Source organism: Cebus imitator, unplaced genomic scaffold (genome assembly GCF_001604975.1).
Source record: "Cebus imitator isolate Cc_AM_T3 unplaced genomic scaffold, Cebus_imitator-1.0 Scaffold24, whole genome shotgun sequence".
NCBI lineage: Eukaryota > Metazoa > Chordata > Mammalia > Primates > Cebidae > Cebus > Cebus imitator.
In genome coordinates, this window is record NW_016107339.1 from 9,508,343 (window position 1) to 9,524,811 (window position 16,469).

At 52.8% G+C, this 16,469-nt stretch overlaps 1 protein-coding gene across 1 annotated transcript in view; it reads right to left on the minus strand.

Annotated features, from left to right (window-relative positions):
* Positions 1–16,469, minus strand: part of RAB44 (RAB44, member RAS oncogene family) — a 36,304-nt gene that overhangs the window by 4,632 nt on the left and 15,203 nt on the right. Inside the window, exons 3-12 of the mRNA XM_017522592.2 lie at positions 13,582–13,693; positions 11,886–12,060; positions 10,086–10,232; positions 9,416–9,506; positions 8,947–9,042; positions 7,331–7,518; positions 6,411–6,762; positions 5,036–6,263; positions 2,339–2,420; positions 975–1,089 (exon numbers count right to left, since the gene is read on the minus strand). Coding sequence (XP_017378081.1) covers positions 975–1,089; positions 2,339–2,420; positions 5,036–6,263; positions 6,411–6,762; positions 7,331–7,518; positions 8,947–9,042; positions 9,416–9,506; positions 10,086–10,232; positions 11,886–12,060; positions 13,582–13,693 — 2,586 coding nt within the window. The remainder of the gene's footprint in view (positions 1–974; positions 1,090–2,338; positions 2,421–5,035; positions 6,264–6,410; positions 6,763–7,330; positions 7,519–8,946; positions 9,043–9,415; positions 9,507–10,085; positions 10,233–11,885; positions 12,061–13,581; positions 13,694–16,469) is intronic.

Genomic DNA, 16,469 nt, shown 5'->3' on the forward strand with positions numbered 1-16,469 from the left:
ACCTGCTGCATGCCAGGCCCTGGGCACATTTGCCCTCCTAGAAGTGGAAATGTGCCCCTCTCATGTTTCCCCTCTCAGACCACATCCACTCCATAGACTTCTCACCTGGACCCTTTCCCCCATCCTTCCTCTCTGCCAGTAAACATCTCACCTATTTTCCAAGGCCAGCCTTAAGAACACCTCCTCCAGGAAGCTTTCCTGGATTGTCCCTGCCCATGCCTTCTCTTTCTGCCTGTGCTGAAAGTCTAGTGCTTGATTGTACAGGCTGCCCTGGCACATTTCCCCAATCATTTCATGAATAATAACAATAGGTTCTGATTAATGAGTGATTGCTATACCCCAGGTGCTGTGCTGAAAGCAAGGATATCAGTTCATCCTCACAACTCCCCTATGAGAGAAGTCAGGAAACTAAAGTCAATTCACGTCTCCAAAGTCACAGAGTTGGGGTGGGTGGGATTCAAATCTGGGTCCTGTCAGACCCCAGTGCTCAGCTCCCCTCCTCACATACTACCTTATCCTGCTTCTTTTGCTAAACTAGAAACGTCCAGAGAAAAGACAGCATGGCTAGCTTCACACCCCTCTGCTGTGCTGGCACATGCAGTATGTACGCTTCAAGAAGGGACGCAGGGAAAAAACTAGAGATGTGTGAACCGGGAAATTAGCCCCTGGAATGGTACTAGAACTACATTAGCCTCAAGCGTGAGAAGAAGACATTACAAACAGAGCTGCCGGATGTAGGAAGAGAATGTGCATAGGATAAAGGAAGTAGTTTGGTTTGAAGGCTGTACCACGTGGTTGTGGTTTCTTTGTACTACTGCATTCCCAGCCCATCCAACCACATGCCCTTGGTGGGTGGTGTCAACCATATGTCTGTCATGTCACTTATTGTCCTGGGAGAAAAGAGGAAGTAGGCAGGATATAAGATCCCTCTTGACTGGGGGAACTGGGGCCAACCCCAGCAGCCATCTGCTCACCTGGAGACAGTCTAGCCAGTAGCGCACGTGGGCAAAGCTCTCCTGGGAAGTGACGTCGTACATGAGCACCACCCTGTCAGCCTTGCGGAGCAGCTGCCGTGTCATGCTGTGGTACCTGCCCAGAGAGTCTGCATGAGGCCACACCAGGCATCCCAACCCCAGGCCCTGGCCTCTGCCAACTGGGAGAAGTAAGCTATCCTGCTTCTAATTCCTCCCACAGAGCCTGTCCGTGTGCTTTCCTTCCCAAAGTGCAGTTATTGTTGACTCAGTAACAGTTCTCATGGCTCAAATTTCAAAAGGTCTTGAGGAGAACTCAGTGAAAAGTCTCCTTCCCTCTGCCCCATCCTGGAGCCACCAAGTTCCCCTCCCCAGGGGCAACCACGTTATCAGTTTCTTAAGTATTTTTCCAGAGATATTTTATGTATGTACATATATACACACACACACATATGCACCCACACACACACGTCTTTCCCCCTCTATGCCATATAAATACGGTGTAAAACATTCATCATACTCATTAATCAGTGATCACCAAGGCAGGGTGATCGTTTGAGGTCAGGAGTTCCAGACCAGCCTGGCCAACATGGTAAAACCCCGTGTCTACTAAAACTACAAAAATTAGCTGGAATTTGGTGGCGTGTGTCTAGAGTCCCAGCTACTCAGGAAGCTGAGGCACAAGAATCACTTAAGTCCTGGAGGAAGAGGTTGCAGTGAGCTGAGATCGCACCACTGCACTCCAGCCTGGGTGACAGAGCAAGACTCTGTCTAAAAAAAAAAAAAAAATTCCTATCAGTACATAGAGTCCTCAGTCTTTTTATGGCTTTATAGTGTTCTGTGGAGTGGATTGGCCCTACTTTATTTAACTGGTTCCCTATTGATGGACACTTAGGTTGTTTCCTATGTTTCATAGCACAAGCGATGACACGATAAATGGTCCTGGTCCTTTGTCATTATAGTCATGTATGAGTCTATCTGTAGAATGACTTTCTAGAAATGGAATTGCAGAATCAAATAGGAGATGCCCTTTAAGTTTTGATCACTACTGGTTAGGCTGAAAGCAGAAAGGCAGCATTTTCAGAAGGACAGGTGATTGGGTAGCTGTCCCCTAATGACCACATTGGGACAGCCCTAATATCAGCCCTGCCAGGCTGAGGGACCGCTGGCTGGCTCTGCTGCCCTGTCTCCCCGGCCTTGGGCGTGACTCATCTCTCCTTCCCGGACCTCCTGAATCCTCGGGGGGCAGCCGCTTCATCTGTACATGGGTGCCTCTTGCCCGTGTCATGGGGGCTACTCTTGGTCCCTCTGCATCCCTGTGCTCAGCCTAGGTTCCTGCCACCACTGATACAGACAGTGCCCATTACCTCTCTTGGCCAGCCGTGTCCCAGAGCTGTAGCAAAAAGCACTTGTTGTCCACCAGCAGGGTTTTGATCCGAAAATCGACTCCTAGGATGCATAGAGAGGAGTGAAGCCTACTAAGTTGCATCAAGGACTTTAGCCAAGGCCTGCCCCCGTGCACACCTGTCCCCTGTACCCGCTGCAGTGCGATGGAGCCCTTGGCTGTAGGCTTTCCCTCAGCTCTGCATCCCATCCGTCCTCGAGGACCCATTTCCTCCAAGAAGCCTTCCCAGACCTCCCTGCCACACTGGCAGGTTGTGCCAACACGAGGCACCTTGTCTGTGATGTGCACTCCTCAGGCCACCCAGAATACAGTTTTCATTATTTCATTTTGTCCATTCCCTAATTATTTGTTCCATTCCGTAATTATTATACAATTTTCATTATTTCTTTTTTTCCATTCCCTAATTATTTGTTCCATTCCGTAATTATTGCATGTATCTTCCCCTGTCAACCAGACAGCAGGGGAGACAAGCAGCCCAGAGGGGCAGAAGGAGCACTGGCTTCAGGCCACCGCTGTGCTGGTTACAGGACCTTAGGCAAGTCACTTCACCTCTCTGAGCCTCTCTCTCCTAGTCTGCAAAGCAGCAAATTAGAAAAAGCCACACTGCAGGGTGGCTGGAGGATTAAAGTGCTGTTTTAGGTGAGCAGCCCCAGACAGCAGGCAATTCTGAACTGAAAAAAGGATACAACTTCTGGTGTGGGGGCAGGGCTTTTAAAGTCTCCAATTCCCTGCTTTCCTCCTCTGTAAAATGGGGATTGGTATGGAAAATGCGCATTCAAATATAACTCCGTTGGCTCTGATTCTCTATCTGGTCCTCTCCTCAAATGCAGGCAGGGTAGAGTTCTTATTTGTGCAAAAGCGGGACGGGAAGGGGGGAGGGTGATGTTGAGTGGGGAGATAGGGACTCACGAAGCCAGCATCGTTTCCTGGGGTGTGTCAAGCAGAATAGATGATAGCCGGCAGGGGGCAGCAAACCGCAGCTGGGACTGGGACAGATCTAAACCACGCGCTTGGATCTCAAGTACTCCCAGCAGGCTGGCAGTTCCTGCAGGCTTGCTTTGTTTGTTTGTTTGCTGTTGTTTGTTTTTTCACAATTGTGCAGCTTGTGTTTTTCTTGATTGAATTCTGTGGGAACTTCTTACCACATAATGAAGGGGGAGGCTCCATTCTAAGGAGGGCTGTTGTAAGGAATAAGACGTGTGGAAGATGCCTGGTGCATGACAGGCTGTCAGTAAACAGTAGCTTAGGTGATTAATAATGGTAGCCTTGGCCGGGTGCGGCGGTTCACACCTGTAATCCCAGCACTTTGGGAGGCCGAGGCAAGCGGAACACCTGAGGTCAGGAGTTCCAGACCAGCCTGGCCAACATGGTGAAAGTTCATCTCTATTAAAAATACAAAAATAAGCCAGGTGAAGTGGTGCATGCCTGTCGCCTTAGCTACTCGGGAGGCTGAGTCAGGAGAATCACTTGACCCCAGAAAGCAGAGGTTACAGTGAGCCGAGATCGTACCACTGCACTCCAGCCTGGGTGACAGAGTGAGACTCTGTCTCAAATAAACAAGTAAAATAATGGTAGCCTTGTAGAGCCTGTGAGCCCCCTCAACATCAGGTCACCCTGCTGTAGGTTTCTTCTTCCTGGGAGAACTGCATTTCTAACTAGCTCCCCAGGTAAGGATTCTTGGGCAAGAAAAGTTTGAACACCTGTCCCGGGCCTCTCTTGTCGGGAGCTGTCAATTACCGACTGGCCTGGCACTGACCCCCAGTCGGCACGTGCCCTGGTCTAACACAAAGATAGGCGTGACTCCATCTTTGTCCCTAGGTGGGTCTCCCTCCATTCCCTCAGGTTTGCTTTTCTGTAGTTCTATATGAGGTTCAGTGGCTGCATATCCTGATTCTTTCAAGAAGGGAAGGCTGTCTGCTTTCTGCCATTTCTTGCAGGAGCCACTGAGTTAGACATGATCAAATATTTACTTATAATAATAATTGTAATAACTAATATTTATTGAGTACTCACTACATGTCAGTTATTTTTCCAAGATCTTGACACATTAACTCAACTAATCCTTCACCTACTCTAGGAAGGCAGCATTTCTGTTGTCCCTATTATGCAGATGAAGATTTGGGGGCTCAAAGGGGTTACGTCATCTGCCCAAATTCAGACCCTAATAAGTGGCAGGGCTAGGATTTGAACTCAGGCAGCTGGGTTCCAAATTTACCACACCTGACAAATACATTCTACGTAAAATATCCAGCGTGCCCAACGTGACTTCCTGGCAGACCATGGCTGCCCAGCCTGGAGCTAGCCATGAGCAAATCCAGCCAGCACAGACCCTGCTCTGGCCTGTCCATGGGCCACATGAGCGGAGACTTGCTGGTTTTCACCATCAACTTAGCAGGCACCTAAATTGCAGGGTGCTTTGTTGATGTAGCACATTATAAGCTAATCAGATCAATGCAGAAAAAGCAGATTACCTATAATTAGAGACGATTAGTGAAATAGTAAGATTATGCCCATATAAAACAATGTCTAATGCAGGGCCCGAAGTCAGGGTAGAACCTGCAGCTTCCTCAGGGATGGCTTGGTCTGGGCCTGCTCCCACTCGCTGGCCCTGGCCCCTGCGTCTCCCCTCGCTCCCTGCCGTCCTCCCCAGCACCCTTACCCACGGTAGCTGCCAATCCGGTGGCGAAGGAATTATAGTGCAGCAGGTGCAGAAACGACGTTTTGCCCACGTTGGAGTCTCCCAGGAAGATGACATGGAAGAGGTAATCAGGGTTGGCCTGGGGCCTTCCGGCCATGGGGTCACCTGGGGGTGGGGTCAGCCCAGCCTCCCTGGAGTCCGTTCCTGGATCTTCAAGCATGCTCTCTGCCCTTGGCTCCCTGGAGTGCGGGGGGCCTTGTTCTGTGTGAGTGGTCAGGAACGATGGCCTGGGTGGGGCTTCCTGCTCAGCCACGGTGGGAGGGGTTTGCGTGGGTTCCTGGGGTCCTGCCCCAGGCTGAGCCCTCACGGGAGGAGGTGCTGGTTTTCCAGGAGCAGGGGCTTCTGCGTCCGCCTGAGCCTGGGGTGTGGCAGACGGGAGAGAAACAAGCAGAGAATCTTGCTGGGGGTGTTCCGAACGGGCAGTTTCCAGGCCGTGAGCCTCAACCGACAGCTCTGAACCGACGTCCTGCCCACCTCGGTCCACTTGTTCTCCTTCCTCAGCCCTGGGTTCCTCTTCCAGCCCTCCATGGGGGAGAGAAGGCAGCTCACCCAGCCCAAGAACCCAGCCATGAGCTTCTCTGAGCCCCTCAGGAAGACCCTCCTGCTCCGCTGGGCCTGCCTGGCCCTGCTCCAGACTCTCTGTGGGCACCGGACCCACAGATGCCAGGCCCTGGAAGGGCTCAGCTGGCCCCAGGGTAAGGGCTCTGGCCCTCTGGAACCCCAATCCTGGCTCAGAGCCAGTGGCACGCGGGTCCTGATGGAGGGCCTCTCTTTGCCTGGGCGGCTTGGCTGGGCCTAATCCTTCGAGGGCAGTTGTGGGTGAGGGTCCAGGCTGGGTTTCCCTCTCAGTCATGGTGGGAGGGGTTTGTGTGGGTTCCTGGGTTCCTGCTGCAGCCCCAGGCTGAGCCCCGCTGGGAGGAGCCCAAGACCCAGGGCCCTTGTCATCTGAGTCTGAGGCCTGGATCTGTTTGCTGGACCCAGCTGGGGCCTGAGGAGGGGGAGCGTTCACTTGGGGAGGGAGCCCATCCTCCAAAGGAATGAGCACTTTGAATGCAGCTGCCACCCGGCTTCCCGACTCCCCAGCTGGGGGTCCTGGGAGACCCCAGAGGAGGCGGCCCTCAGGTCTGGACCCCGGCTTCTGGTTGGGGTCCTCGCCCTGAGTCTCAACAGGCTGCTCTGTAGTAACGTCCTGCTCATCTGGGTCCATTCCTTCACTGTCCTTGGAGCTGAAAGGCACCCCAGGGGGGGTCCTTGGAACCCTAATGTCCTGCTCATCTGGGTCCATTCCTTCACTGTCCTTGGCACTGAAAGGCACCCCAGGGGGGGTCCTTGGAACCCTAAAGTCCTGCTCATCTGGGTCCATTCCTTCACTGTCCTTGGAGCTGAAAGGCACCCCAGGGGGGGTCCTTGGAACCCTATCTGGATCTGAAGGTGGCTCCTGACCAAACAGTGGAGTGTGCGGCTCCGAGATGGAGATCTGCCTGACCACGCGGGGTGTCTGGGGGCCCGCGGTGGCTCTCGGGCTCGGGGGTGGGCTCCAGTAGAGCTGCAGGGCTCTGTGTGGAGGGCTGCTAAAGCTGCTCAGGAGCTGGTCCCAGTCATCATTGTCCCCAAACAGCCCAGGCAGGGGGCCCTCCTCAGGGGAGACAGCTTGAGGGTCTGGGGCCTTCTCACCCACTCCAGTAACACTGAAAAGGAAGCAGAGAAGCAAAGATGAGGGGAGGGACAGGTAGGCGGTGTCACACCTATCCCACCAGCATCCCTCAGCATCCCTTGCTCCCCGCATGGCTAGGCCTCCTCCCGGTCCTTGCTCAGGCAGTTCTTCTCACCTGGCCTGTGCTCCCCACTCCACCCCTCATCCAATCCTGCCCATGCTCAAGGCCCACATGAGGGCTCACCTCCTCCAAGAAGCCTTCCTTGATCATTCTGGCCCTTTCCACTTCTCCGAGCTACAAGTAGAGGGAGTGCCTGCTAGGAGTGTGTGTGTATGTGTGTGTGTGTGTGTGTGTGTGTACACACACATGCATGTTTTAATTCCAGCCATGTGGTCTTGAGCACAAGTTTTCCCTTTTTTGTGCCCCAGTTTCCTCATCTGAGAAATGGGCATGATAGTTTCAGTTTTGCAGAGTGTGGGGCTTAGGGAAAGAGGCTGTGTGTGCACGGTGCACTAGCTAGAGCCTTAGAGAACTCAGAGTTCCCCGCTAGTTCCAGGAAGCCCCTGGAGTCCACCCCAGTCCAGGGAGAACAGCCGCTTGCCTCAGTTTCTCCTCCATCTGCCAGGACACCCGGCCTCTGGCGGTGTCCAGGCGCCCCTTGGTCACCTGCAGCTGCCCCCGCACCTCCTCCAGCCTCCCAGCCAGGTCACGCTTGGCCTCCCGCAGCTGCTGGTTCTCTGAGGCAGCCTCCTGATGTGTGCTCCTGAGGTGGGAGAGCTGGGCCTCCAGCTGCAGGGTAAGAGGGTGAGGCAGAGAGAAGCCCAGACGCCCTCAGGGCAGCAAAACGCCTCCCAACACCATTGCAGGACACAGACCCCCACCCCCGTCCAGGCTCCTGGAGACCCAGCTTAAATTAGAGTAGGGGTGGGTGGTTATCCCTCCTTGGCCTAACTAGCTCCATTAGCTCCTGCCCAGGAGGGGCACTGGAAATGCTGGGGCGGCGAGGGCAGGGAGACTGTGAGAACACAGACCACCAGGGCCACAAAGGCCCTGAGCCCGTCTGATCTGCAGGGGGCTCCTCCTCCAATAGCAAATCACATGACCCAGAAAGGGGGCACCGCTTGGCCAGGCACAGGGAAAGGCAAAACTCTCGCAATGGCCTCCAGGACCCTGCACAGTCTCCCGAAGCCGCCTCACCTCCGCTCACGACTCTCACCTCCTCTCCTGCGGCTGTCCCCTCTCAGTCTCTTCCAGTCCACAGGTTTGCTTACTGTTCCTTGAACTTGCACAGAGCACACCTGCTCAGGGCCTTCGCACCTGTTGTTCCCTCTGCCTGGCTGCCCTTCCCCCACACGTCACACCTCTTCAGGTCTTCACTCCCATGTCGTCACCTCAGCCAAGCCTTCCTTGACTCTCTTTTCAACTTACTTCGACGACGATTCCAACTCCCCCAACTCAGCTCTTCCCCTTTCCTGTTTTACTTTATTCTCCTTAGGACTGCTCACCATCTCATATGCTATTTATGTCGCCTGTCTCCCTGACGAGATGGTAACTCTGTGGGCAGAGGTTTGTGTCGATCATGAGCCTCAGAACCTGGAACAGTGCCTGGCACATGGTAGGTGCTGGATAAGTAGTTGTAGGGCAAAGGAATGAATGGTTGGAGGGGAGGGGCTTCACGGCCAGAGGGGACAAGAAATGGCTTCACGTGTAAAGCCCAATCTCTTCTCTTGGCAGGAGGGGCCTGCCTCGATTTCCAAGGAGCAGCTGCAGAGGCACTTGGGAAATCAACCTGGTGACAGGGCCAGCCCAGGCCATGGTGGGGAAGGCTGGGGACTCAAAATTGCAGAGGGCAATTTTGGCAAGGGCAGTGGTCTTCAAGTTGAGGAAGAAAGAGACAGTGGGGGCAGGGTTTAGACCCAAACACTCAACCACAGTGCCACTCGGAAGTGACTACAGGCTGTAAGACCTGCCATGTCGAGGCAGCAGGTAACCTGACCCTAAGCAGGGTGCTAGATCAGTTTCAGAGATGGAACAACTGATGCATAAAGCACCTACTATGTGCCAGGCACTGTCTCAGGCCCTCACACATAGTACCTCTAATCATCACAGTACCTTCTAAGGCTGGAGTTCTGATTTCCATGTCTCTGATAGGAAACCGAGGCTCATAAATATTAAAACCTGTTTGGAAGTGGGCTTCCGGGAAACCCTGTCACTCACCTCCCTCTGGCCCTCAGCTAGTCGCTGTACCTCGTGCTCCTTGGCCTCTAGGACGTCCTGCATCTGGGAGGTGAAGGCCAGACCCCGAGAGTTGCTCTGCGGAATAGACAGATTCAGCCCTCACCCTGCAGACTCTAAGAGCCAGCCGGGCGGGCCGGCCCTTCTTACACTCCACCTCCACCACCTGGGCTGCCTGGGCCAGGGTGTCCCAGCCGGGAGGCTTCTCCGGACAACTCCCCCAATTCCAGCCTAGACTGTGGCAACAAGGAGACTTGGCAGGGATGGGAAGGGGCCCAGGCTCAACACTTCCCACCCCATCACTCTGGGGAGCACAAGCCGCTCAGGGCAGGGAGAGGGCTCGCTCCAGCAGCCTCCTGCGCCCCACCCTGGCCAGTCACTGGCTCCACTACTTAGCCAGCAGAGGCATCCCAGGCAGTGGGAAGGAGGCAGGCTGCCAGGGGGAGCCCACCTCAGCCTGCAGCTGCTGCTTCTCCTGGTGGATCTGCTGCTCCATCTCCTCATAGAGCTGCTGCACCTTGCGGTGGTGGTCAGAGTCTCGCCTGGAAGGAGCAGGAGGTGGGGCCGGGCAGCCCATCAGCCCCTCTGGGAGCTGCTGCTGGCAGGGGCGGTCTGGGCCTGGGTTTGGATCCATCCTTTTGCCCACCTCACTCTGCCAGCAGCCACTGACCCCTGCCACCCTGAGAACAACCCCTGACCCATATGACTTTGACATCAGTCCTGCTGATCCCACCATGCCGACCCTGTAACCATCACCAGTTCCCCTGGCCCTGTCGCATTGTCCCCATCACTCAGTTCCCACCTCCCTCTGTCACCATCCTCCTGCCCCTATAACCCGACTCCAGGGTCACTACATGCATTGCAATCTATGGGCGCAGGACCCCTGGAGTTGGGCGTCATAGTGGGTCCTGTACCAAGACACACCTGCCATTTCCACTCCTGCCTTTACCAAATCTGTCCTCCCCCGCCAGGTCCCCTGAGCCACCTCTTCCTCCAGTGCAGCTCTGCCCTATCAGCTCACAGACCCAGCTGTGGAAGGAGCTGGGGAAATTCAATCAGATTCCACTGGATGTGAAGAGTGCCTACTTGGAGTCAGACACCTGGCTGGGGTCTCCACTCACTTCCTCAGGGTCAGCTCCAGGGCCTCCTTCTCCGCCTGGGCCTCCTGCAGGCAGCTGGTCATCTTGGCCACAAAGCCCGCCAGGTTGCCTGCCAGCTGGGGCTCCTCCTGCCGCAGCTTCCCCCACAGCTGCCAGATTTCTGTCTGCCTGGGGAGGGGAGGATAGCCAGAGATGAGAGGGGCAGACACGAGGTGGGAAGAGAAGCAAGGGGAGCCCCATTCCTCAGTTTTCATGGCAGTGGCTTCCAGAGACTGTGGCACCTGGGCCAAACCTATTGACACCCTACAAGATATAACTCCAATGCCACCTCCTCCAGGAACCGTTCCCAGATGTGCCCTCTCCCTTCTTAAACCTCTGCCACACTTTGTCTCTCTACGACTCCGTAACAGTGGGATGGGGGATTTGGGATCCTCATGGCCCAGGGCTTCCACCTGACCTCTCTCTTCTCCCACTTGCTGTGTGACCTTCAGCAAGTCCTAAGCCCTCTCTGGGCTCATTTGTAAAATGGGGAGGAGGGGCTAATACCTGCCATGCAATCACTGGGGAATGAGAGACGCCTGGTGAACACACCAGCTCAGGGCCTGCCACATGGTTGGCACCCGAAAAAAACTGCTTTCACATGGATCTAATTAAGTCATGAGGAGGGATGCCAGGGGCTGAGCCTAGGCCAAGCTGCCAAGTGCGTAAAAGGCCACACCCTTGCCCCGACAGTCTACACCCTAAGTCCCACCCTGCCTGCCTCACAGCACCTGGCCCCACCCTCCAGGAGCCAAGCGTGAGGAATCGTGTCCTCACAGAACCCTGAAGGTGGGGTGAGCAAACCTGGGCCAGTAGGTGAGGGCGATTCCCTCCATGATTGTAACAGACCCTGGGGGTCCTAGGAGGGGACACTTCTCCCCTTCTGTTTTTTTTGCAGGGCTCCCCTTCTCTTTTTTTTTGAGACAGAATCTCGCTCTGTTGCTTAGGCTGGAGTGCAGTGGCATGATCTCGGCTCACTGAAACCTCCACCTCCTGGGTTCTAGCTCCTGCCTCAGCCTCCCGAGTAGCTGGGATTACAGGCACGTGCCACCATGCCCGGCTAGTTTTTATATTTTTAGTAGAGATGGGGTTTCACCATGTTGGTCAGGCTGGTCTCGAACTCCTGACCTCAGGTGATCTGCCCACCTCAGCCTCCCAAAGTGCTGGGACTACAGGCGTGAGCCACTGCGCTGGCCTGTGCTCCCCTTCTCTAAGCAAAGCCAAACGCCTTACACCCAGAGCCTGAGATGAATGGGAGGAAATGCATTCCTGTCTCCACACCTGTTCAACCCAGGGCATACAGCATGCCTGAAATCCCCCCAACTCCAGGGAACCTCACTTTGAGTTAAGAAAGGCACCCTCAGGGACTCCCATGCCTAGCTCACAGGCCCAGCTGTAGATGGAGCCGAGGAAATGCAATCAGATTCCACTGGAATTCAGGTACCCTTGAGAGGCTGAAAGCCCACTTGTTAGTCCCCCTGGAGAGTGACCCTACAGGGCAGGACAGGGCAGGGAGGTGCAGGGGTGGGAAGGACTCCCCGTGAGCAGGCATCCTCTGCACGTGGTTTTAATCCCACAACAGCTTTTTAGGCTCATTCTGCAGCCCAGGAAACAGAGGTCAGAAATCAAGCCAGCCCTGTGGTCACACAGTTAGCCAATGGCCAAGCTGGGATTTGCACCTGGCTCTACCTGGTGCCTGATCCCTTGGTGCTGTGTCCAGGAGACCCCCACTGTCAATGGCTGGCAGAGCCTGTCCCTCTGCACATGCTGCCCTGGCCTTACTTGGGAAGTAAGTGTCCAGTCCCCAGCTGCTCCATGAAGGCAAGGAACGCCTCCTTCTCCTCATCGTCGGCCTCCTCCAGGGCTGGGAAGCTGGTGGTAGCAGATACCCGCTTAGAAGGCAGTGGCTTCCTTCTGCGGAGCCTGTGGGCACTCTGGCTGGAGCCAAGGATGTTTTCTGTGGGACAGAGGCAGACAGAGGGGAAGAGAGTGGTGCTGGGCCCAGGCACCTGACCTCCCGCCCAGCCCTGCTCCAGCCCTTGGAGAAGTAATTCCACCTGTGCCAGTCACATTTACACAGGGCTGCATTCACATATTTCTCAAATCAACCTTAAGAGTCTACTTAAGGTCCCCATTTTACAGATGAGTGCCTGAGGCCCAGAGACACCAAAAGACTTGCTAGAAATTACACAGCACCTCCATGGCATTGAGTGAATTCTTCATGCACTCAATCAAGAGATATTTATTGAATATCTACTATGACAAAATTAGCCAAAATCCCTAACATGGAGCTGACATTCTAGTGCCGGTTGAAAAGAATACTTTTTTTTTTAAAGCCAATTTGCTAAGTGAGCCAAAGGAAAACTCAGGGTAATTTCCACTGAGAGACTGGGAGGATCGACTCGGATGAGGTGGCCAGGAGCGTCCTAAGGAGGTGACATTGGAACTGAGATGTGAACAACAAGAAGGAGCAAACCATGTGGACTCCAGAGGTGTGTGTTCCTGGCAAAGGGAACAGCACTGCAGGGGCCGTGCGGCAGGAGCTGGGCTAGCAAGGTGGACGGGTCAACAGCACCGAGTGAGTTAAAGAGGCTGGCAGCGTCCGGATGGTGCAGGCCCTGCAGGCCCCAGGAAGGGGGTTCTAGTTTGTCCCACTGGCACCGGGAAGTTCTCGGCATGGCAGACATGATTCAGTTTGGGAATGAAGATGGCCCCAAGGCTGCGTGGACAACAGTGCTCTCTCTGCACCCCACCGGCAATTCCTCCTGCCTGGCCCCTGAGTTCTCCTCCCCACTCACAGCTTCTCCATTGCCAGAACTGGAGCAGCTGCCTCCTGGAGTGGCCCCACCCATAAGTGCAGATTCCTGGCCTCCTTCTCTGCTGGCCTCCAAGCTTTTGGAGACTCAGCTGACCTGAGAATTCTGGGTGGCTTTGTGGACACTGAAGGCTGAGCTGTGTCTTGCAGACGCTTTTAGAGGACACCACGCCTTCTATGGCCTGGGCCGGAAGGTCTTCCCAGGGAAAGGATTCAAGGAAGGATTGCGCCCTGCTGGTCCTAAGTCTTGTCAGCCCATCTAGAGAGGCAGGCATTGGGGTGGCCCTTCTCAGTGGGGGCTTAGCACCTGGAAAGCGCCCACCCCTAAATATCACCCTCTGCTGCTCCCTGGCCCATGGAATTCCCTTAACCAACACCACTATGTAGCTCTCCTCAGGCAGAAACGAATCTGTGGTTTCAAGAGCTCTGGCTCAGAAGAAGCCTTTTACTGGGGAGAAGACATGGGAGGAGTCAGAAGGTAAGCCCGCAGGCCTCTCTGGACGAGGATGCACAGGGGAGGGCCTGGACCACTCTGGCAGCAGGGGATAGGGGGTGAAAGTCCCTGGGAATAGGGTTGCCTTTCTGATGACCCAGCCTAGCCCCATGCAGGGCACACTGCACTGGACACCTGGGTGCCCAGAGGCCCTCCAAGGACAGGCATACTGATTCCAGAGCTGAATTCTTCCAGGGACAGCTGTCCCTTCCGCTCCACGTCCACCCAGTCAAATATCATCTCTGGCTCCTCCTCGCCGCCCAGGAAGCTGAACTTGGCCACCTGGAAGGAATGGGAAAGTTGAGCAGGTGTTCCCACCAAGGAAGGCTCTGACCCTCCAAAAAAGAGAGGTGTTTGTCTTCAGCCACCCCCACCTCACTTCTCCCCAGTTTCAGAGTCCCCCCACCCAGTAACCTGACCCAGGGCCTAAGCTTGATGTTCCCAGCCCCATCCAAGGCACTCCTCCCAACAGAGCCCTGAACTGGCTCCACCCCTTTTCACTTTCTGCATCCAAAATCAAGAAGTATCTGCCCTAAGTTCTATGTCTTTAGGAGCTTGATAAAGGACAGCCAATCCTCTGCAGAATGTGGTGATCGGTGTCCAAAAGTTATCTGAGGCTGGGCCCGGTGGCTCATGCCTGTAATCCCAGCACTTTGGGAGGCCGAGGCCAGCAGATCACCTGAGGTCAGGAGTTCAAGACCAGCTTGGCCAACATGGCGAAACCCTGTCTCTACTAAAAATACAAAAATCAGCCAGATGTGGTGACAAGCGCCTGTAGTCCCAGTTACTCGGGAGACTGAGGCAGGAGAATCATTTGAACCTGGGAGACAGAGGCTGCAGTGAGCTGGGCTCATGCCATGGCACTCCAGCCTGGGTGGCAGAGCAAGACACCATTTCAAAAAAAAAAAAAAAAATCAATGAGCTAAATAAAATCTCCTATAAGAGTTCATTTTCTATGTCATGGCCCACAGGTCATGATTTCACCTTTGAAAACTATAACAGGTTTCGGACTAAGGTGTATGGAGACGGCCCAGTGGACTCATCTGGCAGCACCAAGTAACGTCCATGGCTGGACAAGTACATATCGTGGGCTCTTTGCCCACACACTTTGGCTGTCAGCGGGAATCCCAAGTATAACAGAACTTTGAGTTTGCGGATTCTCTGTTTCTCTAGTTACTTTTTTTTTCCTTTTTGTGAATTTCGTGTTTTTATTTGGGGCTGCACATGACTGATAAGTTATTCCCCATCGGTGGCAGCGGTGATGGTCTGGTCTAAACCAGTGATGGTCTTTATGTTCTGTTTGGTGACCTCTGGGGGATGCATAATGGAGACCTAATGCCTGTTGGTTGAAAAATAATGGAAAATCTGGTCTGCTAATCGTGTGTTTGTTGTTGCTTTAATCCCAGCACGTTGGGAGGCCGAGGTGGTCAGATCACTTGAGGTCAGGAATTCGAGACCATCCTGGCCAACATGGTGAAACCCCATCTCTGCTAATAATATAAAAATTATCCTGGCACGGTGGTAGGCGCCTGTAATCCCACCTACTCTAGAGGCTGAAGCAGGGGAACCGCTTGAACCCAGGAGGTAAAGGTTGCGGTGAGCTGAGATGACACCGCTGCACTCCGGCCTGGGTGACACAATGAGACTCCATCTCAAAAAAAAAAAAAAAAGAATTTTATATCCACAGGGAAGGAGAGCAGCTCTTTGAGATCTGAACTAGTGAGTTTTCATGTTGTTGTGTTTACTTTTTTTTTTCTTTTTTTTTTTTGAGACAGTCTCACTCTGTCACCCAGGCTGGAGTGCAGTGGCACAATCTCGGCTCACTGCAATCTCCACCTCCCAGGTTCAAGCAATTCTTCTGCCTTAGCCTCCCCAAGTAGCTGGGGTTACAGGTGGACACCATCATGCCTGACTAATTTTTGCATTTTTAGTAGAGACGGGGTTTCACCATGTTGGCCAGTCTGGTCTCGAACTCCTGAACTCAAGTGATCTGCCCACTTCGGCCTTCCGAAGTGCTGGGATTACAGGCATAAGCCACCACACCCATCCTGCTGTGTTTACTTTTCATCTGTGGCTGGAACTGTAGAAACGAAGCCAGACATTCTCTGTGTGTCTGTGTATCTATACGTCTGTAATAGAAAGGCCTTTAACGCTTTTTTCTGAGATAGAGTCTCACTCTGTTTCCCAGGCTGGAGTACAGTGGCACTATCTCAGCTCACTGCAACCTCCACCTCCTGGGTTCAAGCGATTCTCCTGCCTCTGCCTACCGAGTAACTGGAATTATAGGCATGTGCCACCATGCCCAAAAGGTCTTTAACTCTTACTGTCAGTGTGAAATACTCTTGTACATCTGGAAGGTATTAATAACTTAGAGTACTAAGTCTTTTAAAGGAGTTCTGTGTTGATTCGTTTATAGAGACAAATAAGTGAGTTTATAAATCTAATGCTCCTAAAAATAACAGAAAATAACTGAAATTTGAATGCTTTAAATGTGTTAAACTCAAAACAATTCTTCTTATAGAAATTGCTAGCTCAGAAAATTTTTCGGGAGCCAGGTTTATATAATTAACATGATTCTTTGAACAAATTAGACTGGTTTAATAATTGTTTTGACAAAGCGCATATAATAGCTATCTATCTTTTCTGTGCTTTATGTTAAGTATAATATGGGTATACATTCTGTTTTTCATAAGATCTATATTTGTTTTGTAAAGAAACTAGTTAATCTAGATTTCTTATACTTGAGAACATTTCGGCTTTCAGATCAAATAAGTCAACATTATCTTTACATATGTTTAAGATTACAAAACTGTAAATTTGTGCCCCATTAAATTGACTAATTATTCAAGCAAATAAATTTTGTATCAACAGTAATTATATTTTCTAGGGCGTCACCTTAAATACAGTTTCCAAGATTCTTAGGTAACTTTAAAATTTTGAATTAATATTGAGGTACATTAATTAATAAATAATTTTTGGCTATCTGTATAATTTCTAAGAAAAATTAATGCTGAAACAGTGATTGCTAAACATAATTTTTTTTTTTTTTTTTTTTTTT